General features: G+C 40.6%; 1 protein-coding gene across 1 annotated transcript; it reads left to right on the top strand.

Annotated features, from left to right (window-relative positions):
* The first annotated feature begins 87 nt into the window (after window positions 1–87).
* si:dkey-13n15.2 (protein transport protein Sec24C) lies at window positions 88–14771 on the top strand. Its single transcript, XM_044197066.1, has 21 exons — window positions 88–356; window positions 841–1560; window positions 1932–1990; window positions 2508–2561; window positions 3056–3167; window positions 3860–3987; window positions 4225–4360; window positions 6685–6794; window positions 7531–7643; window positions 7839–8030; window positions 8577–8673; window positions 8863–8967; window positions 9292–9459; window positions 10025–10121; window positions 10205–10353; window positions 10636–10774; window positions 11465–11586; window positions 11807–11986; window positions 12821–13018; window positions 13567–13656; window positions 14578–14771. Exons 2-21 carry the CDS (start codon window positions 888–890, stop codon window positions 14716–14718), a joined length of 3063 nt encoding a protein of 1020 aa, XP_044053001.1. The 5' UTR covers window positions 88–356; window positions 841–887; the 3' UTR covers window positions 14719–14771.
* Window positions 14772–16168: the final 1397 nt, after the last annotated feature.

Here is a 16168-nt window from a genome sequence, read left to right as displayed (position 1 = left end):
TTTTTAATAAGTATTTTTGAATTCGATTTATTTATTTCTTGTGTCGAAGACTTTTACTTTGAAAGGAAACGCGGAAATGCGTTGTCGTGATCGTTGCTAGCTTGACATTGCAGTAAAGGCTCAGGTTCATGAATGTAACCGGTTGTGTTATGAGGGAAATCCCCAAGTTAATCATTTAACAGTTTCTTATAATGGGATTTTATTTTAATATAACGCAATGACGAGCAAATAATACATTTTAAGCTCTCTGAAGTGTTTAGCTTCCATCGCAGAGGGGGAAATGAAGACGCTAACGTTTATAACGTTGATTGACAAGTGCGGCACTCAAAGCCCCCCGTTTCCGTTGATGTCCAAAGGTATCGACTCTAATCTTTATTACTTAAAATAAGATTGTTTTCCTCAGATGGAGCTTTTTATTTCACCCTGTCTGTTTATGTGAAGCTGCTGGCTGTCTGGTGTTCATGTCGAGACAAGAGCACCTTTGTGGTGTGGGATAATATTGTTATACTAGTTAGCTAGCTAACGACAGAACAACGGTAAACAAATACGCTAATCATAATAATTTTTCGACAGTTTGCTCTCATAATCATGCGTTTCGATCATGTAATGAGCTAACGTTAGTTTCGGTATGACAGCTAATTGCTATAGTCACAAGATCAGACGTTTTCAAAGATGTAATCTCACTAAAAATGTACATTTTGCTTGTAATTGGTTGCAAGTAGCCTTAAGCTATCTGCAGTGACCACTGTCAGGAAGAAATTTCGGCCCGTCTCAGAAGAGAACTGAGAATCACATCACGACCCCGATGATCAATTTTGCATGTTTGTGTTGCCTCGCTAGATCCCGCCTCCAAGGAGAAACACACCTATCAGTGATCGTTATGGAGGATGATGGACGTCCCCACAGCCAATCAGAGCCAGACACCCTGTCAGCCGTGGGCGGGCCAGAACGGCTGGTCCCCAGCTTCACCTCAAGAACCCCCCTGCAACCCTCTGCCCAGCTTTCATCATCTCAACCTGGGCTCGCCTTCTGACCAGATACCCTGCTATGACCACCTGCAGGCATCCAACCAGGGCGACCTCACCACCTTTTCATCATACAATACTCATCTCAGCACGATATATGCTAATAATGCTGATCAGAGTGTGCAGCGAATCTTTCCTGATGCTCATGCTTCATCCATAGTTCCAGCTGCAAGCCATGGGAGAAATATACCTCCATGTTCTCTCCCTCTTCTGAACAAAGGGACGCAGCCTTGCAAGCCTCAGCAAATGCCAATTATCTCCCCTCACAGCCCTTACCAAGCAATATGTTCTCCTTTCCAGCCTCCGTACACACACCAGGATTCACTAAATGGACCTCAGTCACCACATCAAAAACATCTGCCCATCAGCTCTCCATCATTTGGACAATGTGTAAACCAGAGTCCACAGTGTACACCTCAGCCTGCATTTGAGAGGGCAAATGTGGAGTCCTCTGTTGGATACACCCACAATCATGCCCCGCCCTCCTCTCCTATCCAACAGCAACCTCAGTGGACACTTTCACCAGACTCTAAAGGTAGGTTTATTTGTAATGTGTACATGACGTGCTTACATGCATGCTGCAGAACCTCCCACAGGAGCTGATCATTTAAATTCAATTACTCACAAAGTCATTGAAGGATGACCAAGCCCAGGTTGAGCAACAGTGGTCAGTAAAATTCAGAAAATAAATAACTTAAGCTGCAGACCAGTTGCTCTACAGTCCAATAGAGCACCACAGGTTAGCCCCATCATCCAGTGTGTAAACCACCACTATACTGATCAAAGTACAACTTTTATTCTTTCAAACAAGTGCCGCAGTCCACTTCATTCAGAATATAATACTCTATTCTGGCTCTTTCCTCCATCGTCGTCCTCCATTGTGTAACTCCTCTGTTTTCTCCTCAGGAACCATAAACGAGTTTGTTCCTAATGCAGCTGTACAGGACAGGAACATCACACCACAGGTGGGGCAAAATACAATAACAGCATTAAAACTCTTTAATGTAGAGATTAATCGATACATCTGCAAATTAGTTTCTCATTAAATCGATTTTATTGTCACAAAATAGAGAAAATGCTCATCACAGTTTCCCAGGCTCCAGGTAATTGTTTCAGCTCAAGTAGAGATTCACCTTTAAACTTTAAAGCTGTTAAAGCAGCCACTGACCATTTACCTTGCAATTTTGGGTACAATTCTTGTTAATTTAGTGCATGACAATTAACTAATGGTAACTCTGTCAAATTTGAGATATTTTCCATTTAGCCTCAGAGCTAAAGAGTTTGAAAATGCATTTTAATCTATGTAAAAAAAATAAAAAATTAAAAAAACACAATATAAGGGAGGTTTCTGGTTTTTGTCCCTCAGAATCAAAGGATGTCTTTCTAGGCTTAACATTGCTGCAATCATACTGAGTCAAGAAAAACAAAATCTCACCAAAAATAGTGTCCGTGTGTTAAAGTTGTTAAATTTTCTCTCTGCAGTCTCCTAACTCTGAGTCTCGTTATGGCCTGGACCCAGAGCTCCTGCCCAGTGCTGTAAGTTCTTTCATTCGCTCTCGCAACATCTTTTCTTGACTGACTTCTGCAGCTCTGACAATGAAAGACTATTTCCTGCCCAGCGTTTTTCAGGCTTTCACCCTTAAGGACGACACACATCGGAGGCCTCACAAAGCATCGCATCAATTGACGTGCGTCATATGCCGCCGATGTGTGCTGCCCTTTACAGTACATGTAGAAAACTACCAACAAAAGTACACAAACAAAAGTAGTGACTTTTACCTCTATCTAGTGAATGCTATTTTTTACTAGAATTGCCACAAAACTGCTAATATACTGTGTTTCTTTGACAATGAGATTAACTACATTCCAGGGCTCTTTGGTAAAATATTTTGTGCTTATTAGTAATTTCATACATGTTTATACAAAGGCTATAACTATTGTATGAATATGAATATTTAATGATAGATCCCTCCTCTAGTGAAATGTTACCATACTCTTGCTGATTGGCTGTCTCTCTCTGTCTGTGTCAGGTGAAGGTGATTGCAGAGGACAGGGCAGAGTGGGAGGGCAAGGTCTTCGTCTCAGAGCCTTTTTCCCGTCTTCCTCCTCTCGCAACTACTTCCTGTATCATAGAGGACAGGGGTAAACGCACACAGTACTGCCTGCAGCAGTGTCACAGAGATGTACTCCATAAAAAATGCCAAAAAAATAGCATACGTAATGCAGAGATGCCCTGGCCTACAAATCTTGTTCTCCAGATGTAAGAAAACATGTTTGTTTGGTACAGACCCCAACAAATGTCACATCATCATGATTTTATTATTTTTTTCAGTGAAAATGAAAATTGTGAATCAAAAATGATCATTCCCACTAATCATGAATCATATCGCAATCGTGATATCTTTTAGATTTTTAGTGCAGCACTACTTAAAGCTGCATCAACATTACTTACAGCATACAGTATAACTGAAATTATTACATGCACTGATAGAGGTAAATTATACTGGTAAAATTCAAACATAAGCATATTTAATCTAAGAAAATGGAGACCTGCCTTGGAAAACATCCATGTGATGTCTCACATCAGGTGTATGTAAATATTTGTAATGTTACAGCTTTTTACTAAGTCTACTCAGATCAGTGGTTTTTTGTTTCATTGTTGTTGTTTTGCAAGAGGTAAAACAATTCCGATTCAGTTCTGAATTACAAATATGATATTTTGATGTGTTGGTGTGTTGGTTTTCCCTCCAGCCCTTCCTGTCACCATATTGAGTTTCACTGTACTTTGAGCCAACCTTCATGACATTCCTGACCTTGTCTCTGTTGAACTCCAGGTAATGCGAGTCCTTTTGCCATCCGCTCCGCCTCGTACTGTGTGCCCTGTGAAGGTCAGACTGCCCTGCTCAGCTGTCTGCCGCTGGGAGCACTGGTCACCCCTCTGGCAAAACAAACTGCTGAAGAGGTCAGTTTTTAACTACTCTGCTTATTCTATAATCTATTGAAAAATATAAAGAAAAATAAAGGTAATAACGAAACAAGGACTTACAAATAGAGAAACATGAAATATCTAGAGAGATGTTTGCATAGAAGTGTAGCCATTTTGTAACGCTACATTTAACCCATGTTCCCTTTACAGTGAAGGTTTCTCTGGAGATATAAACATGTGCATTTAATGTGAATGTGTGTGTGTTGCCTCTAGAAGCCCCTGCCAGTGTGCAAAGAGCCAGAGTGTGTTTTGGGTTGTGGTTGGTGCGGAGCCTCCATGTGCCCGGCGATGGGCTGGCAGGACTGTGGTCAGAGGTTTTACTGCCCCTTCTGTGGTAAACTCAGTGAAGGTAAGATTTAACATTGAGCGTCTAAGTGTACAGGTAATGCTCATACGCAAACTGTAGCTGAGATTCAGTGTCAGTTTGACAGAAAAGATGGCTGTTTTGTCACATGCTGTAGCCACAAGTATGGTCTGTCAATTATTTATATAGCAGAACCTCCATACAGTATAATGTGCTTCACAAAACATGGAAAAAGCACATAAAAAGACAGATGCAAGAAATAGGAACATTAAAAACATAGCAGAAAGGTTTTTTAAAGAGATAAATCAAAACAGATTTAAAAACAAATCTCTTTTGATTTGTTTTTTGTTTTTGTTTTGTTTTTACAGTACATTCATATAAGCTGAAAAAGCATTGTTCCAAAATTAACACATTCATATTGCTTGTTTTGTTTGACCAACAGTCCAAAACCCATAGATATTTAATTTACAATCATAGAACACCAAGAAACCATAAAATATTACATTGTGAGACCAGTAACTTTTTGGCACTTTTGCTTAAAAAAAATGACTTAACTAACTGATAATAAAAACCATCATTGAATTCATCGACTAATCCATTAAGTGACTAATCATTTCAGCTGTAATCCACAGATGTCCGAGCACTTGCAGCTGGCGCCATCATGCAAGTCTATTGGAGAACTGGATACAGAAATAATGCTGTAATAGAAATAGGGACATAATATAGACAACAATGCTATAAAAAGAGATATCTGAAAGAAAAGGTTGTGGTGTAGGCCAATTCAGTATTATATATATTGTAAGAAAATGTCCATAGATGTCCATAGATTTGTAGATTTGACGCTGTAAACTGCCTTCACTTTAGGCTTCATATTTTGTTTCTACTGCAAAACTACTGAGTTATAGCTTGATGAGTCAGACATCTACTGTATCTTCCAAGGTAATTTTGTAAAACAAATGATGTCAATGGTGCGACACAGTTACTACCTAGATACAAGATACCTAACACTATCTATTCCTGTAAGATGGCTGTGTTAACTTCTGTGTGGACTGCAATGTCCCAACTAAGATGGTCCATTGTTATCCAAATAACAAACCGTGGGTAACAAAGGACATCAAGGATGCCAAGAGGAGGGCCTTTACTAATGGTAATAGGGAGGAGGTGAGGGCAATCCAGGCTGACCTGGAGGTGAAGATCAGGGAGGCCAAGGAGAAGTACAGGAGGAAGCTGGAGGAAGCTGGAGTGAAAACTCCAGCAGAACAACATGAGAGAGGTCTGGAGCGGCATGAAGAGCATCACTGGCTTCAGACCGACTGGCAGCAGAGGAGTTGAAGGCAGCTTGGACAGGGCCAACGAACTTAATCTGTTCTTTAGCAGATTCAACACACCAGCTCCTGCTCATCCCGCCTTTAACTCAGCTGCTGTCGGCCCTCAAGCTCCTCTGAGTACTCTGCTCCCCCTCCCCCATCTTCCTGGGAAAGTCCTACTCCCCCCTGACATTGTGGGGGTGGAGCTGGACTCTCTGGCGGTGGTGTCAGAGAGGAGGATGCTGGCCAATCTACATGCCATCTTGGACAGTGTCTCCCACCCACTCCATAACGTATGCTGGTCAAACAAAGGAGTACCTTCAGCAAAAGACTCATCCCCCAAAAAGCACCACAGAGTGCCACAGGAAGTCATTCCTGCCTGTGGCCACCAAACTCTTTAACTCCTCCCTCTAAGTGTTAGTCTATATGACCCTAAGTCATTAAACTGGACATTGATCATTATATCTCTGCAATACTTGACATAATTGTGCAATATTCCGTGTTAATACTCCTGTGCAATATACTCCTTTCAGTTTAAAATTCCCTATTTATTGATATTTATTCATACCTCTATTTCTGCTGTGCAATATCCTCCTTCTCATTATAATCTTAATATGCTACACTTAACTTGACAGTTCATGCACTATTACCTTATACCGTATTATTATCATCAACCAGTAAACCCGCTTTGTACTTCACACTTATTTTATTTTATACTTATACCCACTTGGTACTTAATTTATTTTTTGACCTGTATTATAGTGTATTATATTTTTGGTTAGTACTTCTATTCCTGTGTGCAATGACGTGATAGTGAGCTGCTGTAGCAAAAGAGTTTTCCCTCGGGGATCAATAAAGTATTTCTGATTCTGATTCTGATTCCCAGCACACCTCGGAAAATATAATTTCCTGGTCAAAATTACTGAATGAAAGCATGAACACTCTCATTACTGATAGTGCCATTTCAGTGTGTTGAACTGCTGCACCGAACCTGAATGCAGTTTCCTGAGTTTGTGTCCTTTGCATGCAGCAACAGTTTTTCTCTGCTCTCTTGTGTCTCAGTGCCGTGGCAACACTACCAGCCCACGAAAGGGGTGGAGGGGGTTCGGGTGGATAAAGACAAGAGGCCTGAACTCAGTATGGGGTCATATGAGATCCTCAGTTCTCAGAAGGTTTGTTTCGCCTTTCACAATTGTTAGTTTAGTTTGCATGTTAGTTGTCTTGAATATGAACATCTGTGTGTGGAGGGAAGCTGCAGTCTGCATACTGAATGTGGAAAATAGTCACTTCCCAATACAGTACTGCTAAAGCACCCAAAATAAAAATACTTTGGGCCATTAGGGCCACGTTTGATCAGCTTTTATATAGTACATCCCATTTGTGAGGTTTTCTGTAGCCTGATATCATTTAATTATTAGTTAATTATTAGGACATTTATCAAGCATTTATACCAATTATTTGCTCATTCTAGCTTCTCAGATATGAGGAAGTGTTGCTTTTCTGTGTTTTTTATCTTAGTAAATTGAATATTTTGGAGTTTTGGGCGTTGGTCGGACAAAACAAGCAGTTAGAAAATGTCACCCAGGCCTCTGGGAATTTGAGATGGGCATTTTTGCTCTTTTGTAGACCAAAATTATTAATTCAGTAATTGAAAAAATAATCCATAGATTACAGTTGCAGCCATAATTTGATGTAGAGAAGGACACGTGTTTATACTGTGACTGGGGAATAACAGTGGAAAGAGTGAAGAGCTCCCACAATAATTATGTCAATGTCATAGCATTATTTCACAAAGGACTTAAAAATATTACTGTTCACATTAATGGTGCCCTTAAAAGACCTTTAATAGTCTCAGAATTGTATGGATAAAGATGCCATGTGTGTGTAAATTGTTGTACTTTATCTCAGGGTGAACCTGCTGCGCTGCTTCTAGCCATAGATGTCTCTGCCTCAGCACTGAGAGGAGGACATTTGGAGTTTGCAACGCAACAAATACTCACTCTACTCACCTCTCTGTCGAGGTAAAACACACTCACACATAAATATACATGCACACACACGCACACACACAAACACACACACACACACACACACTCACTCTATCACAGCCTGCTCAGTATCCCTATGCAGGTTTGGAAATACTGTGAAAATAGGGACAATGATCCATGATCTAGTTTCCAGACAGCAATATTTAAAGTTTCATCTTATTTGTGTAGGGAGGATGGTGATGCCATGTCTGACGTCCGTGTTGGTTTGATGACGTATGACAGCAGGATCCACCTGTACGACCTCAGCCCCGCCCTGTCCCGCCCACACATGCTGGTCATCACAGAGACAGAAGACCTGCAGCTTCCTGTGAGGGAGGGGCTTCTGGTGTCCCTGAAAAACAGTATAGAGTGTATCGACAGGTAACAGACGTGTTGACCGACCGTTTTGTCAGATTGTGTTTTGCAGAGTCTGTATGCTGAACTGAAATACTATTTTATGCACATGATTCTGCTCATAGTGTCATCACTCTTATAAGTAATATTTTCATTTTATATTCATGTTTTTGCTTTACAAATCTTACGGGCTCAGTTTTTACTTTTAGATTTTAATTTGGAAGGCATCCACTTAGAAACAATTGAGCCCAGCAGCTGGAGGCGGACTGATCAGCAAACTTTGAAACCCCAAAATCGTGGATTTAATATCCTCTGTGCTTCTAAGAGAAATTTTAATAAATGGTTCTATGACCTAGATGGCAATGTTGGGTACCAACTTTGGTTGTCATTTTTTGTTCACACATAAAGGAGATGTTTGGTCCAGAAAATTTTGTCTGTGCCCAGAAAGGAACAAATACTTTTCTGCAAATAAAAGTGAAATTATTTTGCTACTTTTTTGCTGAAAATAATTTTATCACTTTGGCATCCTTTGGCGTAAAGTGATCATTATCTGTCTGTTGTCTGTGTGTGTAGTGTGTTGCAGCTTATTCCTCAGTTTAGTCCAGAGTGTGATGACTCTAGTGGAGTTCCCATGGAGCTGCCTGTCAAAGCAGGGCTAGCCGTACTGCAGGTCAGTGATCACTGCTCAGACTTCGATGGGTTTTCTTCAGAGTGTATTGGAAGTTCTTCTTGTATTTATTTTGCTGTCAGCAATTAGTGATAGAGGTGTTACTTTACTACATTAACTGCATCCTCTCTCAACAGCTTGACTATTGTCAGTGACATGATATGATTTATGGACTTTATTTTATGTTTCTAGGCCCTGAGTTGTCCTGGCAAGCTGCTGATCTTCCATACTGCCCCTCTGATAGAGATGGGACACGCAAAGTCATCCTCAGGGTTCTTTGGCTCCAACAAACCAAAGGTACTTAACACCCACACACACACATACTGTATACATATATATATATATACTCCCACATCTATCAGTCTCCATAAAATGAATTTGGGGCATCTGGGTAGGATACCTTACATAGTTGTAAAGTCCTTCTGCTAGAGTTGGCAAGTGTCACCATGCTGAAGTGCCCTTTAGGCTAAACTCTTACAACTTCCAGTGGATGCTGCTCTGTAGCTGACCTTCCTGTACAGGTGGGAGGATTAAGCAAAAGCAGCATTGTGTACAAGTATAAAGTATGAGTTTCACAGTTGCATGGTTGCATTCATTCCCTCCTCTTTTGTTTTTCCCCAGTCCATCTTTCAGCCGTCAGAGCTAGCCGTCTCATTGGCCAAGGAGTGCGTCAGTCAGGGCTGCGGTGTTCACCTGTTTGTCCTCTCCCAGCAAGACGTGGGTGGGGCTTGGCCGGGGCACATTCCATATCTAACAGGTGGAGCTCTGTACACCTACAACCACCTCCAGGTATATCAACAGCTGCTGCCTTTGTAGCACTGGAAATTAACTACATGAAGAAGAAATCTAATTTTAATAGTTCATTAGCTGTTGTGGTCTTTTGTTAAAGAAATAGTTCGACATTTTGGGAAATACGCTTATTCGCTTTCTGGCTGAGAGTTTGATGAGATGATTGATTGATGATTACTTTCATTTCTGTCTGTTAAATTTAAGGCTACAGCAACCAGTTAGCTTATCTTAGCACAAAGACCAGTTTTGTGTTGTGTTTTTAAAAAAGTTAAAAATACAAAACTGACAGCTGGTTAAAGCTACACAAATGCAAAGTTGCCTTCCACTTCTTGATAAATGGCTCAAATTGTTGGCGATTAATTTTCTGTCGATTTATGTGGCATTTTTCCCAAAATATGGCTAATAATTCAGCTTCTGTCAGCACTATGAAGCGGCTGATAGAGCAACATGGAAGTAGTGTTTTTAGCTGTATTTTGGTGGAATGATGACTGTCTGGAACATGCTAAGCATACAGATGAGATGGAGGTCCCATTGTAGACTTGTATTTTTTAAATTTCCACTACAGGGAGAATTGGACAGAGAGCGTTTCAGCACTGATCTAAAGAGGATTGTAGAGACGGACACGGGCTACAAGGCTGAGCTCAGGATTTTTGTCAGCAAAGGTGAGATATTTCTTTAGTGTGATTATGCAGGCCCCGTCCTTTAGAAATAGCTGTGATTCCACTATTTACACCTGTCTCACCAGATTTGCGTGTGTCCGGCTGTTATGGACTTTTTATCCCTGGGCCTAGCCCCGGCCAGGTCCCCATGGCGACTCTTGATTGGTTTACAACACTGGCTGTGGAGCTTGCACACACCAGAGCTCTGGATGAGACGAGAGGTGTAGCCATACAGGTGGGTTTATGTTCACGATCATCAATTTAGATCAGAAATGGGCTGAATTTACAGACCTGTCACTTTTGTTGTTTTTGTGTCATCCAAATCCTTCTGTTAGTTGAGATTTAATTTTATTATTACCCCCATTTTTAATACATTTTTATATATCATTTTATAAATGAGATGACAAGGACTTTTTATTTTTATCAGTCTTTTGAAAAAACAGTAAGTCAGTGCAGCATTCTGTTGATTTAAGAGACACTCTCTCACAATCCTCCTCTTTCCCCTCCTGCTTGTCAGGCTGTATTGTCTTACAGCACCCAGACAGGAGACAGGAGGACCAGGGTTCACACTCTGACCCTACGATGCTCACATCACCTACAGGACACTTTCCGGCAGTATCAGGCCCAAACACTACTCACCTTCTACTGCAAAAAAAGTAAGGATTTTGTACTGTAGATTAGTGTATTATTTAGGCATTATACTAAAATTATACTGTAAATGACCAATTTGAGAAAAATAGCATGAATGCATGGAAATGAATAGACTTCATGAGAATGTAGACAGTACAGTACAATACTCTGTACTGTACTCTCTGTAATATTATCAGAGATTATTATCTCATACAGTACAGTAAAATAATATCTTACAATATTAAGTTATAAGTACACAAGTTTGCAAAGTCTCAGTATTATGTAATTGAAGTGATACCTTCAGTGCTATTAAACATTATGCATTATTATTATTATTATTATTGCATTATTATGCAATCTGTAATAAAAATGAGACCATGATCAACATGATTTATAGATTCCCTCATAGCCGAGATATTGTTATTATCTCTGTTCTTAAAAATGAAGACCACCAATTTCTGTTTTGGGTTATAAAACAGTCCAGTAGATTCCCCTCTAAATCGGAATTGTAAATATAATGTAGAATACAATGTACTGTATGTACTGTGTAAAAGGCAGAAAGAAATGCCATTAGAAGCTGTCTTCTTAGTTCTTCCTTCTTAGTTATGGTATTATTTGTTTACAGTAATTCTCGAAATTAAAAAGTGGAAAACATCTATAGATTTGAAAATGTCACATAAGACAACATTAATTTGTGTTGTGGTGTTTCTGCCTAGTTTACTGTGCGGCGTTGGAGCGTCCTCTACAGGAGCTGAGGGAGGAACTGCAGACGGAGGCAACAGAAGCACTGGCATCCTACCGCAAACACTGCTGCTCTGCTTCAGTGTCTGCTGGACAGGTGAGGTTTGGAAACATAAAATACACTTCATAGTTTTAAATTCCTCCAGAAGTATAAAGATTTCTTTTTACTCTTGTAAACTTGTTGTTTACTCTCAGGCATCATCTTTTCCTTGTTATATCCCTCTGTATCTTTATATTCACATAAAACCTAACTACGAGTACTGTCTGTGTGTGTGTGTGTGTGTGTGTGTGTGTGTGTGTGTGTACGTGTCCTGTAGCTGGTCCTCCCTCAGTACCTGCGAGCTCTCCCTGTTTATATCAACAGTCTGAGGAAGAGCGAGGTGCTGCTGCCCGGCCTGAGGAGCTCCGTCCACCAGCGGCTGCAGCAGCGTTGCCAGGTGCTCAGCATGGACGCCTGCAGCACCTCCACACACTTCTACCCTCTGCTGCTGCCTTTGGTCAGTACCATAAACACATGGGAGCTTGTCTTGATTAGATTTATACTACAAAAAAAAAAAAAAAGGAGTTTGTCAGAGGCGGATGTATCAGGCTGAAATTTTGCACGACAGAGCAAAAGGACAGAATATTGAATAGTCACCAAAATATTGACTCTGGCAATCAAAAACGTGCTTGTCATTTATCACAACTGTTGTTTCGGAGGTAACACTATTGACATTTCATTTAGAGATTCCAGTTTCTAATATTTAGACACTTTATTCACTGAAATAACTTTTAAAAATAGTGCCAAGAATTCTTTGTGGTCATAAGTTTAATGGTACTTAATTAGAAGTGGAGCAGGTTTATATGAGAGATGCACTGGGTTGATACTTGGTGTGTGTTGTTGTCGCTTTTCGTGCATGAGTTTTAAAATTTTTGTAAACCGTTAGTTACATCTGAAAATATTCCAGTTTTTACTTTCATTTAAATTTTATACTGAGGTATTTTGAGTGTAAGTATAAATATAAAAGACAGAGGAATTGGTTTACTGTTTTACAAGCAAAGCTATAGTCTTTCCTTCCATTTGAAAAACTATTTTCAGTAACAGGCAGGCAGCACAGACCATGCTGCTGATGTTAAGAGTAGATGTTTTTTATGGCATTACAAAGTTTCTCCAGTGACAAATTTCGGATAGAGAATTTGAGTCATTACCACTACTAGTAAGGGATGACTCTGTCGCTTTCATTGACATGGCAATCTTGGCATTTCCTTTGTTTCTGCCTTTGTAGCTTTGTGTGTCAGATGTTCTGGAGAGATTGATTTTAATGATATTTTTACTCGTTTGTCACCTCCAGCCGCTGTCAGTTGACAGCTCCAACTCTCCAAACTCAGAGGAGGCACTGCGCTGCTGTGCCGCCAGCCTAGAGCCCACAGGTCTGTATTTGGTTCATGCACCCCTCACCCTGCTGCTCTGGGTGGGCACCCAAGTCCCAGTATGCACCCTGGTCAAGCTCTTCAACGCCAGCTGCTTCTCCTCCCTGCCCTCTGGAGAGGTAAGAGATTAGACGGATGGAGGTAAACACATAGTAAGGGCTAATACAGTAATGCTACATCTACAGCAAATAAATGCCCAACTGAAATCAAACTGTTCTAATCTTTTTTTAATGGTGTTAAATTTGTACAAGCATTTTAATTCACGGAAAATGTAAAAATGAAAAGTAATGTCTTCTAATCGGCTGAATAAGCTTTCCTGTAAAGGTTTCAACCATTCAGTAATAAAAAGCATATTTTTTTAACATCAGTAGATGCTACTCCCCAGTGGCAAGAAGAAAAAGCACATACAATTCTTAAAGGTCAGCTATGAACAGAATTTTATAAAGTATGAAGAAAAGGTTGAGAATGGGTTGGTTGGTGAAGAATTAAAAGAACTAGTTTGATAAGAAAAAGACGCGATGCCTCTCGCCGCTGAGCTCAGCCATTTTTATAGTGACACTGATTTAACTTTTCTGACCGGCCATACAACACACTGCAACATTGACTGGTTCACTTTTTACTGTCTATCTCTGATGTTTTGTGTTTTTATGTGTATGTGTTCCCTCAGACCAAGCTGCCAGTTCTTGAAAACCCTCTGTCGGTCAGCGTTCGATCCCTCATCAACACACTGAACTCCCAGACGCCCTGCGCCCGCAAGGTGAGCTGCCGACCGTCCTGCTGTAGCTGAAGGCAAAGATGAGTCAGCCAACATCTGTGACCTTCAGTTACACAGTTGCTGTCTCAGTATGTGATTATCATCTCCTCTGTTGCCACCTTGGCTCTTATTCTTATTCTGCTTCTCTTTATGCTGCGTTCATGTCACGTCAGGTTTATTGTAAATTTGATCTGCCACCTGGGGAACCCAAATAAGCAAAAACTAATGTTGACCTCACCCTCCTAGTGTTCATTCCAAGTTTTGTATGCTCTAATATCGTCCACTTCCACTCAAGTGGTGCTTTACACTACAAAGCTACAAAGCAGTTTTACTTCCTCAGTTATTTTAGGGATGAAGTCATCCACTAAAATATTTCTGGTTGATAATCTCTGACCTGTTGTAACAGTATTATTCATTCCTTATGTTTTAACCCATCAAAATGTTAATGTTATACATTTTATATTTCTATTTACCTCCAAACATTATTTAATTTGTCAGACGAAAGAAGATGAAAGAGCTGTAATAATATTCCATTAAAAAATTACAGTGAAACAAAACTGTGAGAAGTTTGCCCCTAGTGAGACCATTCGCACTTTTTCAGTTTTTACAGTTGGTTTGAGGCGCCACATGTTGCATCATGTGGTGTGCATGTCGTAGATAGTGAATGGAAGTGAACTGCTCTGCTGTGGGCCTGGTGTCGGGATTTTGATGTTTCCCTGCAACATATTCAAGGCATGCGAGTACAGATTTATGAAATGATTCCTGAAAGCAGAAGTGAAGTGGCAGACAGGTGTAACCTCCTCTTGTACCGTCCTCCACATCCACACCAAAGGCACATTGGGACAAATTAATTACAGTGGGTGTTGACTGATGATGCCACAACTCGTAGCCACTGATGAGACTGTTTGTTTTTTTCTGCCTCAGCTGTGGGTGGTGAAGCAGGGCGACACCTGCGAGGAGGCCCTGCAGCGCCACCTGGTGGAGGACAAGAGTCCCAACGGAGGAGCGTCCTATGCAGACTTCCTCTACCATCTCCACGTCAATTCTGTCCGGCTTCTGCAGTGACTTCACACACACACACACACACACACACACACACACACACACACACACACACATTTTCTGACCTTTCTGGGTGCATTACAAAAGATGACACTACAGCATATTTGCCTCAAAAAATGATGGGAACAAAAGTATTATTAGACATTATTGTAACGTGGAAATATTAAAGGCCTGTTGTCAGGCAGTGCATGGGGACATTTTCAGAGATACATCATTTTATTCATTCAATGACTGCTGTGATATGAGTGACGTGTGCTGTGCTGAAACTGTGTTTATGATGTTAATTTATTCCTGTGTCATGACAATTTGTCTAATCTCTGTCTGAGATTTGTGTGTGTGTGTGTGTGTGTGTGTGTGTGTGTGTGTGATGCCCACAGTATGTTCTGTGTGTGCATAATCTCCTATAAATAAATAAAGGATTTAATTGAACCGTGATTGAGGTTTCTTCCAGTGTAGTTCAGCTAAGAAGAGAAGATCTTTTAGTGTTTCATGAACATCAATGGAACTGTTTTCTAATTAATGGTTGAGCATTTAAGTTGTATCTTAGATCTCAGACGTCATCCTGCAACATCCTATGACTCAGGAAGCCAAAAGGTCAACTGTCTAATTAATGAGTCCAAGTGGCTAACCACACTAATTGGCAGCAATTATGTTGCTGCATTGGTGGAAAGCACTCTAGCATGTGGCTGCAGGGGCAGAGCTGAGGGGGTTTATTTCCCTCGTATTCTGATATCACTCACACATTTGATTGGCCAAACCCTCAAATAACAAGACAAAGAGTCTACAGCCATGGTGGCGGCTCTGTGAGGTTGTATTTAGACACAGCGTTGCTTTGCGCTAAATGCCATTTCACTCGAATCATGCGAACCTCATGGTGACGCTAAACGAAATGTCACGGAATCACCAAAGTCATTAGGGTTCATCCTGTGGGTACCATGAATGTCTGTACGAAAGAATTCATTAATCCATCCAATAGTTGTTGAAATATTTTAGTCTGGACCAAAGTGATGCACTGAGCGACCAGCATTGCCCTCCCCAGAGCCACACTGCTAGAATGGCTATTTAAAAAATAAAAAAACAGCTAAAAAGACAGCTGACACTCTTCAAACCAGTTAATACTATTTCAAATAGCTGAAATGAGCCTTTGCGGTAGGGATGGTGTTGGAATATGTGTTGGGAGACAAAAACAAACCCTCCTAAAGGTTTATCGTAGAAGAGGTTTCAGTCGTAGTCATCTGGACACTGTTTTCAGAATCAAGACGTTTCGGCTCCCATCCGGAAGTCATTCACAATTGTGAAAAAAATGGAACAGGAACTCAGAAATTCAAGCTACTCTGAGTTACGTAAGCCCTGCCCTCAGGAAGGAGTCTACCTGAGTATCTGTTGATTAGCTAGTTTCACCAGAAACTGACCTAATTGTTTCCATGATGGCCCAATCAGGTAGACTCCTTCC

The sequence above is a fragment of the Siniperca chuatsi genome, linkage group LG5 (assembly GCF_020085105.1).
Source record: "Siniperca chuatsi isolate FFG_IHB_CAS linkage group LG5, ASM2008510v1, whole genome shotgun sequence".
Taxonomy (NCBI): Eukaryota; Metazoa; Chordata; class Actinopteri; order Centrarchiformes; family Sinipercidae; genus Siniperca; species Siniperca chuatsi.
The sequence above is the reverse complement of the archived record's forward strand: the minus strand, read 5'-3'. Positions and strand labels throughout refer to the sequence as shown.

Coding starts and splice junctions, on each gene's coding strand:
- si:dkey-13n15.2 (XM_044197066.1), top strand. CDS start 888: ATGATGGACGTCCCCACAGCCAATCAGAGCCAGACACCCTGTCAGCCG. Junction 1,991..2,507: donor ACAGGAACATCACACCACAG/GTGGGGCAAAAT, acceptor TTCTCTCTGCAG/TCTCCTAACTCTGAGTCTCG. Junction 13,019..13,566: donor CCTCCCTGCCCTCTGGAGAG/GTAAGAGATTAG, acceptor GTGTTCCCTCAG/ACCAAGCTGCCAGTTCTTGA.